This window comes from Stigmatopora argus, chromosome 2, assembly GCF_051989625.1.
Source record: "Stigmatopora argus isolate UIUO_Sarg chromosome 2, RoL_Sarg_1.0, whole genome shotgun sequence".
NCBI classification, from domain to species: Eukaryota; Metazoa; Chordata; class Actinopteri; order Syngnathiformes; family Syngnathidae; genus Stigmatopora; species Stigmatopora argus.
This window is the reverse complement of record NC_135388.1, coordinates 16,611,875-16,629,880: the sequence shown is the minus strand read 5'-3', so window position 1 is coordinate 16,629,880 and position 18,006 is coordinate 16,611,875. Positions and strand designations below refer to the sequence as shown.

Genomic DNA, 18,006 nt, shown 5'->3' with positions numbered 1-18,006 from the left:
TTTTCTATTCAACTGTGGGATAAAACCATGCTTAGTGTTTTGACCACAACTTTAAAAAGAATTTCCTTCTATAGATGAAACTGAAGGACATAATAAATCCCATTGACTTTGATTTGCTTTGTACTTTTTGCTTTTTGCTATTGCTTTGTTGTTCTGCGGCCTTTGACTGTACTGTCTAACTTATAACTATGCCTTTTCTTGCTACTGTCACAATGAAATTTCCCAAATACGAAATGAATAAAGTTATCCAATCCAATCCAATCCAATCCAAAGTATTACCATGTGTATGTTAAATCAAGGTTTACTTTTGAATAATGTTCACACATGGATAACATTTAATATTTCTAATATCCTCCTGACTACCAGGATTTTTTTGTCCAATCACATTTATTTTGAAATTCCCCAATCTATGTGAAGTAATTGTAATACTGCAAAATAATTTGGTATCATTGGAAAGCTCTGAATGTGTCAGGAGTGGCCCGTTTGTCCCTCCTGGTGTGCCGTCAGGGCAGAGCGGCTGCGGTCAATATGCTGATTACTTCCTGTTTTGGTATTTAAACATCAATGAGTCCTAGTATCATTGTCGGATCGTCTCCTGCATGCGTCCTGCATGCTGCTGCATACTCCTGCACACTCCTGCACACTCCTGCACACTCCTGCACACTCCTGCACACTCCTGCACACTCCTGCACACTCCTGCACACTCCTGCACACTCCTGCACACTCCTGCACACTCCTGCACACTCCTGCACACTCCTGCACACTCCTGCACACTCCTGCACACTCCTGCACACTCCTGCACACTCCTGCACACTCCTGCACACTCCTGCACACTCCTGCACACTCCTGCACACTCCTGCACACTCCTGCACACTCCTGCACACTCCTGCACACTCCTGCACACTCCTGCACACTCCTGCACACTCCTGCACACTCCTGCACACTCCTGCACACTCCTGCACACTCATGCACACTCATGCACACTCCTGCACACTCCTGCACACTCCTGCACACTCCTGCACACTCCTGCACACTCCTGCACACTCCTGCACACTCCTGCACACTCCTGCACACTCCTGCACACTCCTGCATACTCCCGTTTTGGTTCCAAGCCTTTCTTGATTTGTAGATCCCTTTTTGATTTATTAAAGATGTTGTTTTGAAGCTATACCTCGTCAAATCCTACTTCCCCGCGCCTGGGTCCGAATCCATTCCCGATCGTGCAACGACGACGCGGCACCATCGTAACAGAATGTCCTCTATGGAGCACAAGTTAATGTGATTGGATGCACTGGGTGGGAGATATTTAGGTTTTCAAATGTCCTCTATAGAGGACAAATTTAAACTACTGCTAGTCAGGAGGTAAAAATATTGTATTGATTTAACAAGATTTACATTAATCATAGCTTTTTTGACAGTGAATTGATAGTTAGATCACTTCCAACTCGAATCCCCCAAGACATACGTGCCTCTCTTACTCAATCGGGCTGTAAACCACCAGAAATTGTACTCCTGCTCCAGTCTGCTAGCTTGGTGCCCAGGAGACCTTCCCGGTTACATGCCGCTGCCTGTAGGCTAAATTGTTGAATATCATATTGGACATTCCTTCTTCACTGTACACCAGTGGCGGTCCGTGCCTTTTCTCGTAGCGCCTTCAACGAATCAATCCAACCCTCAAAAACTATTTTATGGCTATAAAACCTCTACTGCAACTACAGCTGCAACACATAAAAAATCATCAATAATAACCTCATACAATTGAAATATTATTTAGGAATATAGCCATAGTTTACTCACCAAAAATCATTTTTAACTGTACACAATATCCATCCTCCTTTCGTTCCTCCTTTTTTTCTATCGCCATCGAAGCTAAGGCTGAAAGTCGAGCCTGTCCTGTCGTATTTCTGCCATACGTTTTCATTCGATTTAGTGCTGAAAATGTTTGTTCCCGGTTGCGACAGGCTTGCTTGCTTTGGAGGTGTCCAACCTTTCTTAATGATGTCCAGTTTTTTTTCTTGAAATGTCCGTCTTGAAAATGGCTTTGCCAGCAAATCTGCAACCAAATCCATTTGTTTTCCTCTGTCGCCCATTGTGGGTTGAGTTTGCTCACTGGCTGGCTCACTCTGGCTTTGGCCCGCCTGCTCTATCACTAGCCAATCATAGTTGGTGAAAGCAATGACGTATCCCTACGACTGCGAGAAGGCAATGACGTATCCCTACGCCTGCAAGAAGGCCTGGTGTCACCAAATCGAATTCTGATTGGTTAAAGCAACAGTCTTATTGACGCTTGTTTAATGCAGCAGAGCCTGCAGAACTGATTGTGAAGTCCTTGAGGCAGATTTCTGACCCTGGCAACAAATAATGGCTGAAATGTGATTGGTTATATGCTTCAATATGAAAACAGACATCTGGAATCAGTGCAACCAGGGGGGAAGCAATGAAAGGAAGCTAACAGACAATTTGGAATTATTTAATAAGTATTGATGGACAAAATATAATATATGATTCAGATATTTTTTAGGCCAGCAGAGAAGGCCTTGAAGGCCCTGACGCCACTGCTGTACACTAATGGTTGATTTATGTCCATGTGTGTTTCCATATGCTGTTTATGTTGTGAATTGCGTGTGTTTTGCATGCCTTGTGTGCATGTGGTAAATGGGGACAGGCAGAAGCCTAAAATAAGGAAGGTGGTTGACAATTCTTTAAAAGTCAGAGTGTACGTTTCTCAAATTACACCTATTCTGCAACACCTTCCTAACCTTCTAATTAAAAAACAGCCAGGCACGGCAGTATTGTGATAGTCATTTACAAAGATCTCGATAATCTTGTAAAGTGTCTGGGTGAAGTGCTAATAAATAAAATGTATTTCTGTAGAATCACACCAATGCAGAGATTTTTCTCCATAAATATATCATTAACATTGTCACACTTCATGTTAAACATCCATATCTTTTGTCAGATGATGGATAGTAGAGATGTCGAGAATAGAATACAGATTTTTACAATTAAATTACAGCATGAATGTGAAAAACATGTCATTTTAATTTAGAAACAATTGATTAAAGAAAGTTGCTGTATTCCACTAGCTGCTTTACGGTGTCCAATTCTATGCTGTAAAGCAAATACTTGAGGATTGGGTTCCAACTTGCAATCCCATAAAATTTAACTATAACTTGCCATTCTTTATAAGAGGAGGCAAATGTCTCTCAGCCTGCTGAGCAAGCTGTCATGTCTATGGGAAAAAAGTCAAATTCGTAATTAAGAACATATTGATGACAATGCAATATGACCTTGAGTACAGCTTGACAGCCTGCCATTATGTGAACAAGAGAAGCTATGATAAATATAGGTTTTGCTCTCTAGGGCCCCAAACTAGGGAAATGGTCTAAATGCAAGCTTTTCCCTTGCATAGCTCTCTTCAGAAGAACCTAGCACATTTGCTGGTGTGGGGAGAGAAAGTGAGCAAGTAGCTCTTAGCAAATGTCATGCAGGTGAATGCCATTGCTGCAATAGAACCAAATATTTTAACCAGACTAATGAGCTCTTTGTTTAAAAATTTAAGTTTCTTCATAGATTAAAAAGAACACTTTTGTTGTTATTGATCACACACGACTAGTTGAAAAATATACTAATTTGAGACAAGATGTATTGCACACCAATATGCAAAAGAATCCTTCTGAAATAGATTAGGAGAATGTTATGATTAATTTGAATAATGGATATTGACTACATCAAAGTGACTACACAAAAATGAAAGTGTTTTCCTTTTTATTCTCATAAAAGAAGTCCCATGAAAGTTCCCTTCTGTACCAAGACACCCCTCCCCCCCAAAAAATAAAAACATTGTTGGCTAATATCAATATGGGAGGAAAGCAGAGTGTCCAGAAAAAAACCCACGCAAGCCTAGAGAACATGCAAATGCCACACAATGAGGACCGATCTGGGATTGAACCCATTACCCCAGGTGAGGTCGATGCGTTAACCACTCAGCTGCTGTGCCACCTCCCTTTTTAATTCCTCCTATTTTAAATACACATACATGTACATCTAATGTAGCATATAAAAAAGATGGTTTTGTGCCCGGATTAAATGCAAATTTAAAAGTTCAAACAGGACTGAACTGTTTCCATTGATGAGTAGACGCCCTAATACATTCTTCCATACCATCTAATACATTCTTCCAAACCATCTTACATTCAGCAGAGAGTCATCACTTTTGTAAGGATGTGGAAAATGCTCTCTTTGTATGTTAGCCAATTGATAAAAGCCTCCCCCTCATTACTCACGCTGGAGTAAGCGCAGGAGAGAAGGTAAAATAGCAACGAGTGATGTGAAAACTGGTTACTCTGCTCCACTATAACCACTGCTTGATGAGCTGCCAGAAAAGTTGCACATTTTCATCATTTTCATATAAATCCCAAAGACCATTGTCTGCCCCTGCCTTAATTATCCAAATTTTATGTGGCTATTATTAGTCAGGGGAAAAAATACAATAAAAACTGAGGTCATTTTAGTCTACATAGTAGGTTCCTGGTGATGACACGGAAAAGCTAATTAAACTTGATTTTGCAGGTAGAAGGTCCTTATGTAGAGTTTAAATGAATAAAGAACTAAGCCTAAAGCCACTTCAGGCTGTATATAGAGCATACCAGCCAAAGGGTGGATATATACGCACATATGCGACCTTAAAAGCAATATAGAGTATGAATAGATGATATGCAGAAACAAGACAAATGAATAAATGCCAAAAACAAAGAAAAACTGGAGGAATGTTGCTCGCATTGAATCCAAACAACATTTTTCATTCATCATGCAAAAGGAATTTTCCAAGGATTATTACACTCAAAAGAAAACCATAGACACCATGGTAAAAACAAGGTCACGGGAAATGGCCCATGGAGGGTAGACATGGTTCATCTCTTAAAAAAATTATCCACACTTTGAACAGAATTACCTCAGTGTTCACTGGCATTCTCTGCAATTTTAAGGACCGGTGTTACTTCAGAAGGAAAGGAAAAAGACCTTAACGGATTGTGTTTTCATGCTCAAGTAGGTCACACACACCGCAGGGTATTCTTTGACACCGGCATAGTGAAGTCAACATCATGTCAATGGAAGTCGTCTGTTTTGGGTCTTCTGGGGGTTATTCAATGAGTAAATGTGTGTCTTTCACTGCGAAAGTTCATGTTTCAAGTACATTTTACAAAATAAACAAGCTGTAAAATTATTTTGTGTTATAGAGCAGCCTAATTGTCATACTATGTGATTGAATTATTATGTCTGCAAATGAACAGTCTGGAAAGTTTATGGGTAATACTCGTAAAAAAAAACAAAAAAAAAAACAATGATAATTGTTGAACCTAAAAAATGAAGTGCACTGCATCAGATATTTTTGTAAATGTAATTCAAATTCATTTTTCTCCTCTTAATTAAAAGCTGTTATTTCGGTGCTGCTCCACAAGGTGGTTCTCTTTTACTTTCTTTACCATTGCCTTGAAACATCAGCTATTTGTCGTCCATTGTTCCTTCTGGTGTGGTGAGCAAGTAATTGTCACATCTGCCTGACAGTTTTGCAGCTGGAGGTTTAGGTGTGTGCCAAAGCCTTCCTTTGGGTGACTATGTTTTCTCTAGCAATTCTCTAGATTCCCCAACTATCTTTTAGCTATTTGAGCCTTATATCTTAGTGACATGAAACACAATAGAAAATACAACATGGTTTGAGAACTAGGTGTTCCGTTTACTATATCACTTGGTTGACAATTGTGTTTGCCAAAAAGTCAATGAGAACTGGTATGAAAAACATGTATTTTCTTTATTTTATTCATCACTGATCCTATCAAAATTCAATAAGATACTCTTTACGATGCATTTCTGGCTTCCTCTTAATTAAACATTTTTTAATGAGAAGAACCATATGAAAAGAAAATCATCCTTCTGTCATGCATTTGTGACCACAAATAACCCTTTTTTCATCTAGCATCACTAATGCTCTACACACAGCCACCATCTGCTCAAAGTATCATAATTATGCATTGCATTTACCCATATTCCCGATTTGCTATTCTTGTTATATAAATACATGAATTAACATGGATCCCATCAGTACACCTTGCTTCAACGTTAAGTAACCCGGTCACAAGTAATGCATTTCCCCCTGTATAATTCCCTGAGCTGTGTACTATTCAGGTTCAAAATGTCTGTATAGTATGGAAACTGTTGTTTTTATTTTCCTTGTTTGCCCACTTGTGTGGTGAAGGTTGATTTCATTATTATGTTGTGACTATACCTTTTGTATTTCCTATCCAGCTGAATATTTTGTTACATTACTGCTTCCTTGATTTATGATATATTTTTGTACATCATTTTTGTGTTTTGTCATGACAGCATACTTACCAAAAAGTAATTACTTTTTTTTATAAATTATATTCAGCTTGTTGTTTCTTGTATTCTTATTTTTCTTTTTTTTTAAATGCAGTTCAACATGACATCGGTTCTTCGTTCCCCCAAAAATGTGACTTACACTGCAATGCAACTTATATGTTTCTTTCCCTTTCATTGTGCATTTTTTGGCTAACGCAACTTTTACTAAGATGCAAGTGATAGTCCAAAAATATGGTATATATTTTTTCACCTATTACTAATTTGGATTATTATTTGCGTTAAACACACAAGGTATAACGTTACAACAGGTCTAATCTATATCTGGTCCAAACTTTTCCTTTGCCAATCACTCTAACAGAGAAAATCCCTGTAGATATGTTCAGATGCAAATATCAATGTCAAATCCCATCAATTGAAGATGCAATTTCTCGTGACAAGGTTTGATGGGGTCTTCACAGATCTGATCATGACATTAGGGAGTCTAAATCCAAAGTAATCAAGTCAGTCAGCTTTGATAAGGTCTGAGACATGTAGTTAACTTCTGACGTTGTAGGCTTACAATGCATGGTACCACAAACCATCCTGAGACCCTGACGATGCCTTCACATTTGGTTTATTTTAATCTTATTCTTACACCTTCTGTATCAAATGACAGCTTAACGTTTTTCTCATGCATGATAGTTCAACAAGTTACAATGGCTTTTATAGCCCTTTACGCTTTCACTTCTCGTGGTGAGAGGCTTACGAGTTACAATGGCTTTTATAGCCCTTTTCGCTTTCACTTCTCGTGGTGAGTGCTCTATGCCAATCATCTCATTCATGTAGCTAAGGGAGAGAACATCATATGGGTTTAGTCTTTTTGTATGTGAGAGAGAGGGTGATATGTTAAAAGATATGTACAATAGAGCACCACATAGTATCAGAACTAGAATGCCTAAAAACAATTTGGTATCGGGTCTTAGCATTTCTCATCATACCTGATAGAGAAACGGCTGTGAGGTGACTTTGCAGCTGGGGGACTAATGGTGTACTTTTAGCCACAGGTGCAAGTGCAACTTCTGTTCAAGAAACATCATTAAGTAATGGAACATTTTTCTATCATGTTGTTTTCTTTCCCATGATTTGACATTGTGTTCATTATTTCTAAACTGCTAACATTTGTCAATTACTTTAAAAGAGACATTGCAAAACAAACAATTTACCCAGTGAATTGCATTTTCATTACAAATGCAATTATATTAAATACCTTTCTAATGAGCTCTTTCGTTGGTAAAAACTACATTACCTATTTTAAGCACTATTTCCCTTATGTACTATGTGTAAGCATGATGTTTACTGTTGGTTTATGAGAAAGCTTTTCAATTTTTAAAATTTATTTATTTATGATGAAATATCCTGTGGCAAACACCAAGTGCAATTAAGTTAAATATTATATTTAGTCTAAAACATTCATTTTTCCCTCCAGGGACTCTTCCAGTAGTATTTGTTTTTCTATGGACCCATTTGATGTGTAATCCTAACATGGACTTCTAAAACCGGTACTCGGCCGTTTGGTCGCCGGACTTTTGGTCGCCGGACGCTTGGTCGCCCGGAATGTTATTGATAATTCCCATTTAAAATGGTTGCTCAAATTCCCTAAATACAAACTGCGAATTATTATTTAGTCATACTTAATGCCCTATTAATTATTAGGCTAAAGAAAAGCTCCAAATTTCCCGTACTTTTATTGTGTTTTGTTGGAGAACTTGTTAAGACCCTGACTGACATCCCTTCCTAAGGAGACAACTCATGTACATACAAACTCTTATACACTCATATGTCCGCTCAGTGAAACTGCTCAGGGCCATTGTTGGCTTTTATTGATGCGTAGACCGTGTTGTTTTACCTTGTTTTGTCGCCAGACTTTTGGTAGCCGGACAAACAACAGGTGACCAAACGTCCGGCGACCAAAAGTCCGGCGACCAAACGTCCGGTCACGACTAAAACCATAGCAATACTATGATGCATCAGTCCATCAAAAATAATGTAGTAAAATCTTTGGCATTTCTCCCTGAACTTGTTGGAAAAAAATGCTCAAAGCTCCCTGTCTGGAGTTTAATGCGCTCTCAGACCCTGAGTGAGAAGAAAATTATCTGGCAAAAAGACTTGAGGATTTAATTATTGCCAGGGGTGGATCAACAAAGTATTGGCCAAAGCCTCTGAGTGCATACATTCATTCATTTTCCGGACATCTTATCCTCACCAGGGTTGCTGGAGCCTATTCCAGCCATCAATGCCAACCAGGCGGAGGACACCCTGAATTGGTGGCCAGCCAATCACAGGGCACAAGGAGACAAAGGACAACCATTCACGCTCACATCTGAGTGCATACACTGTCTAAATATTTTTACTTTTAATAAGTTTGATTAAAGGTTTATTTTTTTCTCTCCCCTTCGTCACTATAGTATATTATGCATAGAATTTCAGAGGCCGACTATTTTTCAAATGTATTGCATTTTCGAAATGCGGTATAAAATTTAAGGTTAATATAGACGCACCTTATTTCCACTCCACAGGGTCCTCTGCCACATTATATCCCATGATTACTCCTCAATGGAGCATCCTTGTCACTGCCAAATTCTGTGTTTCCACAACAGCAAATAGTCCTGTTAATCTTCTGCATATCAAACACCTAAAAGTGGAGTCAGAACATAACATGGTTTTCACTATTAATGGGGTTCACGTTAAATAAGAATAAATTCATAAGTGTCGCAATAAATACAACACTTGTTCATTCTTATACACCGTGTAGAACAGTTGTAAGATCCCATCATCAAACATACCATTATGTGTTTAATAAGCGGTTTATGCCCTAATGACGAACATGCCCTCATAGCTGTCATAATCTTCTCGCTTATTCTTGTTTTCATCCATCTGCTGTATATTTGTGCATCCATATGTCTTCCTCTCAAGGCTCTGTTATTCTGTCACCCCTACTAATGTGAAATTCTCTCTCGAAGACACAAACATCTTTATAATTAGTTCAGCAAAAACCCCTGCTTGGCCATAAAAAGACCACCAATATACCCAATCTAAAAGATGGTACCGCCAGGGTAATGAGGGGACAGTTCTCTGTTTCTTTTTAACTGCCTTCATGTGTCCTCTCCTTCTTCCAGGGCACTGCAGCTCCTCCTTCCACCTCTCTCATCCGCCACCCCTCCCTCCTCCTCTCCGTCTCTGCTAGGTGCAGCATGTATGTGAGTGCGTGCTAGTCAGCAGAGCTGCCTGTGTGTTTACATATCAGCCTATCAGTGGTGCTGGATTTAGCGCATCTGTAGAGGACGAAGGCATTTTGTGGATGCCCTAACTGACAAGGGATTCTCATCTCTACACAGATCCACCTTTAGCTCTGAGATCTGTGCCTGTCTTGTTTGCTGCATCCCCTTCTCCATCCTTTTGGAGGCATTTTGAATTCCCTTGGCAACATGGAGCTACTTGAATTAGAATTCTCTGCATGACAGTCCTGGTAAGTACTAGTCTCTTTGGTGGGCTTTGAGCTCTGAGATATTGGATCAGATTTAATGTGGTGCAGTGGTGGCACCATATGATAGCCAGAGAGCAAATTGATCTCAGGAATAAATTGGTAGGTAGCGGCAGAGATAGAAGGAGGAAAGACGGACCACTGAGCGGGCTTCATGTCTCATTTGTGCTTTGTCATTCAAATAGATTTCATTTGTTCTGTACTCCATGCGATGTTCAGAAAATGCAATTTTGTAGTCTGTGACTAGGTATTCAGATCCTGTTACAAAATTTTATAATTCAAGTAGGCAGATTTAAAATACCAAGAGTATCCTCATTTTTCTTCATTTTTTTGTTATCACAGATGGAGGTGTAAGGCTGAGCAATGCCAAATTTGATCCCACCCCCCACTGCCACCCCTCACCCCTTGACTATCGAAGAGATGTTTCTGATGCTTACTAAGCTGCTGTCTCATTAACATTCAAGTTAATTCAAATGCCAGTAAACTCTGCCAGAATCACCCTTAATTTATTCAGTGCTACCTTTTGCTGTTGGCTGATTTGCCACAGGTCATATCAATGGGTGGAGGTGGAGGTAGGTTAGTTTGGCTTAGGGAAAGGGGTTGGACTTTGATGATTTATGCAGGCCAAATGAATGATCTCTGAGATTTGAAATCCTACTGCACATTATATTTGAATAAGCATAACTGTGTCTGCAAAACAGCAGGGAAACAGCTACTCTTCCCTTTTTAACGCTGCATAATCAAGCCATGCAGACCAGAGAGTCTGCTCTGCTCTTTTACAAGCTCAATTTTTGCCTAGTTGTTAATTAATGTCTTAATTTCTATAAAAATATTATGTCAGGAATTACATGTCAACTAAAGTGATTTTTCAAAACAAGTGAGTTTCACAAACCAGAAATGGCTCCTATATATTTTTCATCTATACACTTTTGGTAGAAGAATCGACATCAGGTTAATAAAATAAATGGATGGAATCCATTTCCAATAGAGAGATAAAACTTCCCCACCTGCGAAAACATCCCATCAATAACATTCCAAACACATCATAGCAAACATAAATCTATACACCGTCATTGCTTAATATCTTTAGTGATTACAGGTCTGACTATGTATTATTTTTACATTGCATATGCAATAGACTTTTAAAACACCTTTAAAAAACACATAATACAAGCACATAAACGAATTAAATAAATGTAGAATTAAAATAATTGTATTCAATTGCTAGTTTACTGATTGAGGGAACAAAAAAAACAAACCAATGAGCTCTTAAATTGCTGAATAAGGTCATAAATGACAGATGATACCATAGTGCTGATTTAATGCGTGCATGAAACCAGAGACACATTTAACTTTTTGACACTATGTATTTTTGTATCAAAATTCAAATATAAATGTCCATTACACAGGTCCTGTTTTTCCTAATTCAAATAAAAATGAATGCAAATGTTGTTATGATTTTCTTACTAGAGCACATGCATGATTTATGATGCAAAGTTTTGTATTAAAAGGGAGCAATCTGTGTAATCTGGGGTTCTAGCCCATATCTCACAATACCCTCCCTATATCGTGTCCTTGAGCTACATATTCGAGAAATAAATTCAACAATAAACTTAATATGACTAGTGATTTTTTTCTCTTCCTCCACATAAATCATTTTTAAGCTCAGACAACTAAAATATTGCCAATGTTTAGAGATTTATAAAGAAAGCTAGAATGGTATGTATTTCAACTCTCTGCATTTTAACATTCATGAAAAAATGCATTAACTCAATCTTATCCTTATAAAGAAAATGTTTCAAATCGATATTAGGTAATGAAATTTAGGATTTTTTAATAACTAATTATCTGTTCCTATCTTGAGCGATACGGTGGTTACTACATCCACAATCCCATGCTGCGGCCTTCCTTTGGCCGACTTCTCAAAAAATGCATGCATGGTAGGCTAATTGAATGCTCCAAAATGATTGTTTGACTCATGTCGTGTGATCGGTTAGTAACACGTTCATGATGTACCCCGCCTCCTCCCCATATTTAGCTGGGATAGGCTCCAGCACCTCTGCGACCCTTGGGAGAATAAATGGGATAGAATTCAATGATGGGTTTTATATTATTTTTCCACAATGCTTCCATACTTGAATAAGTTGTAGTTCAACGTAACGGCGCTAAAAGCCTTTGTTTTATTTTTAGCCTACTTCTATGCAAACTAATGGGATATCAATCAGGGGTGACTATGGATAAATTCAACATTGTAATGGCAAAAGGATTCAGTAAGACCCCAAGACAAAACCTACATTTTTCTTGAAGTTCCAATGAAATACATAAAATGAGTTGAAAAAAGTCATAATCTCTGGTACTTTTCTAGACGATTCCAAGCGTCTTTTTTCTTTTTTTTTTCTTTTTCTGAACCGCTATATCCTCATTAAGGTCGCGGGGTGTGCTGGAGCCTATCCCAGCTGACTTCGAGCCTGAGGTGGGGACACCTTGCCCAGTCGATCACAGGGCACAAGGAGACGGACAACCATTCACACTCACACCCAAACCTAGGTGCAATTTAGAGTATCCAATCAGCTTACCATGCATGTTTACAAATATGAGTAGAACAAGGCGTTCCTTGTTAAGATTGAAATCTACTCAGCACTTACTCACCAACCTGCTGAATTACTGCCCTAAGTGTGAATCACAGGATCACACTTAAATAGCTGTGGACCCCAATGTTTACAGTATTTATTTGCATTAAACATTTTAAGTTTTTATTTTCTATCCAAATGTTCATCCCTGAACTGTTTTATGTATCTATATCTCCATAGGTTCGCAGTAGGATGGTCTCTGCTGCTGAAGCAGGGGGGCACAGCTACTTAGTGGCGTGCTGGCAACCCATCCTAGTCCTGATGCTGGGCACTGTACTCTCTGGCTCAACCACCGGATGCCCTTCTCGATGTGACTGCAATGGCCAAGAGCGCTCTGTCGTGTGTCATCGAAAACGATTGGCTACTTTCCCTGAAGGGATCCCCACTGAAACAAAGCTCCTGGATTTGAGTAAGAATCGACTAAAACTTCTTGGGCCAGAGGAATTCATTAACTATCCACAGCTGGAGGAACTCCAGCTGAATGAAAACATCATTTCCTCCATTGAGTCCGGGGCATTTAGCAACCTCATGAATCTACGGAATCTCGGGTTACGAAACAACCAGCTGAAGCTCATTCAGCTTGGGGTTTTTACAGGCCTCAACAACCTCACACAGCTGGATATTAGCGAGAACAAAATTGTCATTCTGCTGGACTACATGTTCCAGGAACTCTACAACTTGAGGGTATTGGAAGTCGGTGACAATGACCTTGTTTTCATCTCACCACGATCGTTTCATGGCCTCAGCAATCTTGAAACCCTCAACATTGAGGGTTACAAACTGTCTTCAGTGCCCACTGACGCCCTGAGCCATCTGCACAACCTGCTGTCACTACGATTACGGTATCTGAACATCACTGCCATTAGGGATTACTCATTTAAGCGGCTATATAGGCTACGAGTTCTTGAAATATCACAGATGCCTTCACTGGGTACAATGACGCCCAAATGCTTGTTTGGAATCAACCTAACATCTTTAGCAATCACAAATTGTAATCTTACTGAAATCCCTTACCAATCTATTAGTCACCTGAGACATTTGCGCTTTCTAAATCTGTCGTTCAATCCCATTCGTACTGTTGAGGGGAACCAACTTCACAATCTACAAAAACTCCAGGCCTTTCATTTGGCTGGTGGCAGATTAATTGCCATTGAGCCTTACTCTTTCCGAGGTCTGAATCATCTGCACATTCTCAATGTTTCTAGCAATGTATTGACCACTCTGGAGGAATCTGTCTTCCACTCAGTGGGTAATTTGGAAACCCTGTCTTTGCATAATAACCCTTTGGCCTGCGACTGTCGCTTGCTTTGGGTTTTCCGCCGGCGGTGGAGATTAAACTTTAATAGACAGCAGCCCATCTGCGCATCACCTGTTGTAGTGCAGGGAAAGGAATTCAAGGACTTTCCAGATGTCCTGCCTTCTGATTATTTCATCTGCCAAAAGTCAAAGATTGTGGATAACAAAGTTCAAGAAAGCCATGTGGATGAAGGAACTACAGTCAGTTTTATCTGCCAAGCTGAGGGTGAGCCTGTCCCTGTCATTATGTGGCTTTCCCCCAAAAAAGAATACATTACCACCAAAACTGTGGGGTCAAGACTTTCTGTGTTCGAGGATGGCAGACTAGAAGTCCGTTATGCCCAAATCCAAGATAACGGGACCTATTTGTGCATTGCAAGCAACGCGGCAGGCAACGACACTAAAGTTGCTCATCTTTTTGTACATAGCTACTCTCCTAATTGGCCTCATCAACCAAACAAGACATTTGCTTTTATTTCCAACCAACCCAGTGATGAAGGTTCAAATGTGACCCGGACGACAATTGAATTTCCATTTGATGTAAAGACATTAATCATTGCGACGACAATGGGGTTCATCTCATTCCTGGGTGTTGTACTCTTCTGTCTTGTAATTCTGTTCCTCTGGAGCAGAGGGAAAGACAACACAAAATCAAGTGTAGAGGTTGAGTATGTGCCCCGCAAAGAAGAAACAGAAGAATCTAGTCCAGCTGAGACACCCATACAATTCAATATGAAGATCATGTAAGCTGTAAAAGGTAGTTAATAAGTATTGTAGACTGATGAACTCTAACTGGGAGTTCACACACTATCTTTGTTTCAAATGTGTCTTTGAGTGAAAGCAGTCACACAGTTACAGGCAAAGCAATGGAATTCCAAATAAGTCATAATTAAATAATCAAAAACAACATTTTCAAATAAACACCATTTTGATAAATAGCAAACAAATACATGGAGTTTTCGTTTTAGGACGTCGATCTGTTCCTTCGTAACCGGAATTTCGGTGTAAGTCGAAACATAAAAAAAATATATAAAATACACTTACGCTGCATGTACAGTGTTATACAGAATGAGCCCTGCATTATTACCATATAATTCAATATACATCACACAAATGAATATCATTGACAGGAATACTACAGGATCTATCTTTTTTTCCCAGGCCACTGAAAAAGATCACCAGTTATGTATGATATTATTTGAAACACTGATTGATTCAACATTATGTGGTTGTAATTGTACATAGACGCACAAAGTCCTTTATCGAATTTTAATTCAAATGTGGGTTGTGTTCGTAATGACGAAACGATGTAGGTTGAGATCGATGTAACATGAAAACTCCCTAAATGTAATATGGCCCTTAAATTGAAAAATAAGGCAAATCTTTTATGACGTATATTCGTGAATTGGTTATTGTATTATTTTATAATCCAATATACAGACATAAACACCAGCACTTCCAGTATCGATTCAAACTTAAAGACACATTTCTAATGCTAGGAAGCCTCAGAACCACCGCGTGTATCTCACATTTGAGACAGAATGGTTCCTGGAGGAAAGTCACTTTCAGAGTTACTCTGATTATTTATGGAACGGTTGGATAAATGAGTAAGGCATTTACCTCTGCCCGAGCAATAATTTTAGGAACAGTGTGTTTCTGATGAGATTTCTGTAAATTTACCTAGCTTTAAACGACAGAGGGCCGTTATGGAAAATGTCAATATGAAATTGAAAATAAAAGATTCTTAATTTTTTTGAAACATATAACCAATATTTTATAAAGTGATGGCATTATTACAAATTCAACATCATGAAAGATTATAAGAAAACTATTTGTAAAGAAATGTAAATGAAACATATAATGATAATACCTTATTTTAAATTTAAGGACCATATTACGTACTTGTCTGCTATTTATCAAAATGGTATTCATTTCAAAAACATTTTAAATTATTTAATAATGACGCTTTTGAATTTCCATACAAAGCATGTTGAGTTTATTTTTATTTTATTTGCTACATACCGTATTTAAAAGAAAAATGTTACTTAATTGTAAAAATTCTACTGGAAAAAAATGTGTATGCTAACATCCACATACATATTGGATGCCTGCTTGTTACCAAATTAGGCTAAATGACAATTAAAATCACAAGTCTTGACCACAAATTAAGTCATGCAAAGAAAAATGTCAGAATAAATTAAGAAAATATTATATAATGTTTGACTATATGTAATAATACATTTAATTGATACATGAATACTATTTTTTTATCGGAATATAATAAACAAAATATAAGCACATGTTCAGATTTATGAAGCACAATACCTTTTCCACCCAATTATTGTTTGCTCAAATATGCTCAAATATGCTCTTATGAAGGTTTTATTTCATGGAATGAGTATTTTACATGTTTGGATTCGTAATTTAAGATTAAAACCAAGATACAGTGTTTGGAAGATTGGGTGTAATATGTTAGAGCTGTAGAACTGTAAAATAATGTCATTTACATTTGATGAAATACAGAATGGGACATTTTGTTATTGTTGACAGCAGCATTATCATTTACTGTGACCGTCTAACAACCATCTGTATTTGTTTTGTCTTAACTTCTGGATGATAACTAAAGATGTACAAAGAGGCAAAGTAAATGTTTATAAAAGAATTTCAAAGACTCTTTCCCCCCAATCCTTCCAGTATTGACGTGTGTTGCATCATACTGCTTTATTGATTCAGTTGGATGAATAAAATTGTAATTTTCCTCAGTGTGGTTAAATTACCGATAATAAATAGTGTGCATGTTAACACACTAAGTAGAAAAAGAAGCCATTATGTGATTTTTTTCCAAACAAGTAATGTTTGTCAAATAGATTTGAGCACATTATATAACCTCAAGAGTGGATTGAGTAATAAAGCGGTACATTGTATTTATTTATTCAAAGGAGAAAGCAATTGTTTATTGTGTTCAAGCTTAAACCACTACTAGTGAACAAGTGTGAGTGTGCTCAAGCTCACTACCATTGAAGACATTGACTGGATAACTTGAAACTTAACGGACAAATTGTCAGCAATTAATTAATAGGACCCAATATATAGAATAAAAAAAGTGGTGCTCTGAGTGTGGAAGCTGTCCAGTTGAAGATTTGAATCCTCAACCTCAAAAGTATGAGGAAGTTGAGTGTACCACATCTCTATGTGCGGTTCAGTTTTACAACTTTATCATATGTTTTGAACTAAACTAAAGTTTTAAAATTATATTAAGTTAGTGTTGGACAAGGTGGCCCAGTGAGTGAGTGGTTAGCGTGTCGGTCTCACAGTTCTGGGGCTGAGGGTTCAATCCCAATTTGCATGTTCTACTGGGCTTGAGTGTGTTTTCTCCAGGTACTCCGTTTTTTCTCCCACATTTCAAATACATGCATATTAGGCTGGGAGAACACTCTAAGTTGCCCCTAGCTATAAGTGTGAAGAGTTAATGGTTGTGTGTGGCACAAGGAGACGGAACATCATTCAGAATAATAAAACTGTAAGGCCAACGTGCTAACCACTCACCCATATGTCCGCTGTTAAAGAAACATGTTTTTGTCAATAGTCCTATTATAGTTCCCCGAAAAGTAATTGTTTAAAATCTGTATTTAAAATGGCTGTGCCTTCACTAGCCGCCTCGTAGTGTAGAGGTTCGCTTGCCTGACCTCAGTGCGGGCAGGCATGGGTGGGCTCAATTCCCGCTGGTGGTGCTAGGACTGTGAGTGCTGATGGTTGTTTGTCTCTCGGTGTGCCCTACAGCTGACTGGCGACCAGTTTAGGGTGTAGTCTGCCTTTCGACCGAAGTCAGCTGGGTTGGGCTCCAGCAACCTCCGCAACCCTTTCGCAGATGCGTGGTATGAAAGATGAATGAATGAATGTCCCTTCACTATGAGCCAATTACAAGATATTTGTCCTTGCCCACATTGCCAGAGCTCTTAGGCTGGATAAACGAAGGTTGCTAACCACATTTACAGTCAGAATAAAGAACGCCTTGTTCCAACAGACCAAAAACAAACCTCAAAATCTCGAAAGAGTCAAGACAAATTTAGAAACAAAACATGGATATGCATTGGAGATGTCTTTGAACAATGGGCACACATGATGGGGAAAAAATGACAACAAAAGCCAAAGTTGTATGAATTCTTGAAAGGGGATGTT

General features: G+C 38.5%; 1 protein-coding gene across 1 annotated transcript; it reads left to right on the top strand.

The window, feature by feature from the left end:
* Positions 1–9,603: 9,603 nt before the first annotated feature.
* LOC144070659 (leucine-rich repeat and immunoglobulin-like domain-containing nogo receptor-interacting protein 1-B) lies at positions 9,604–16,752 on the top strand. Its single transcript, XM_077595059.1, has 2 exons — positions 9,604–9,886; positions 12,712–16,752. Exons 1-2 carry the CDS (start codon positions 9,875–9,877, stop codon positions 14,572–14,574), a joined length of 1,875 nt encoding a protein of 624 aa, XP_077451185.1. The 5' UTR covers positions 9,604–9,874; the 3' UTR covers positions 14,575–16,752.
* The last annotated feature ends 1,254 nt before the right edge of the window (positions 16,753–18,006 follow it).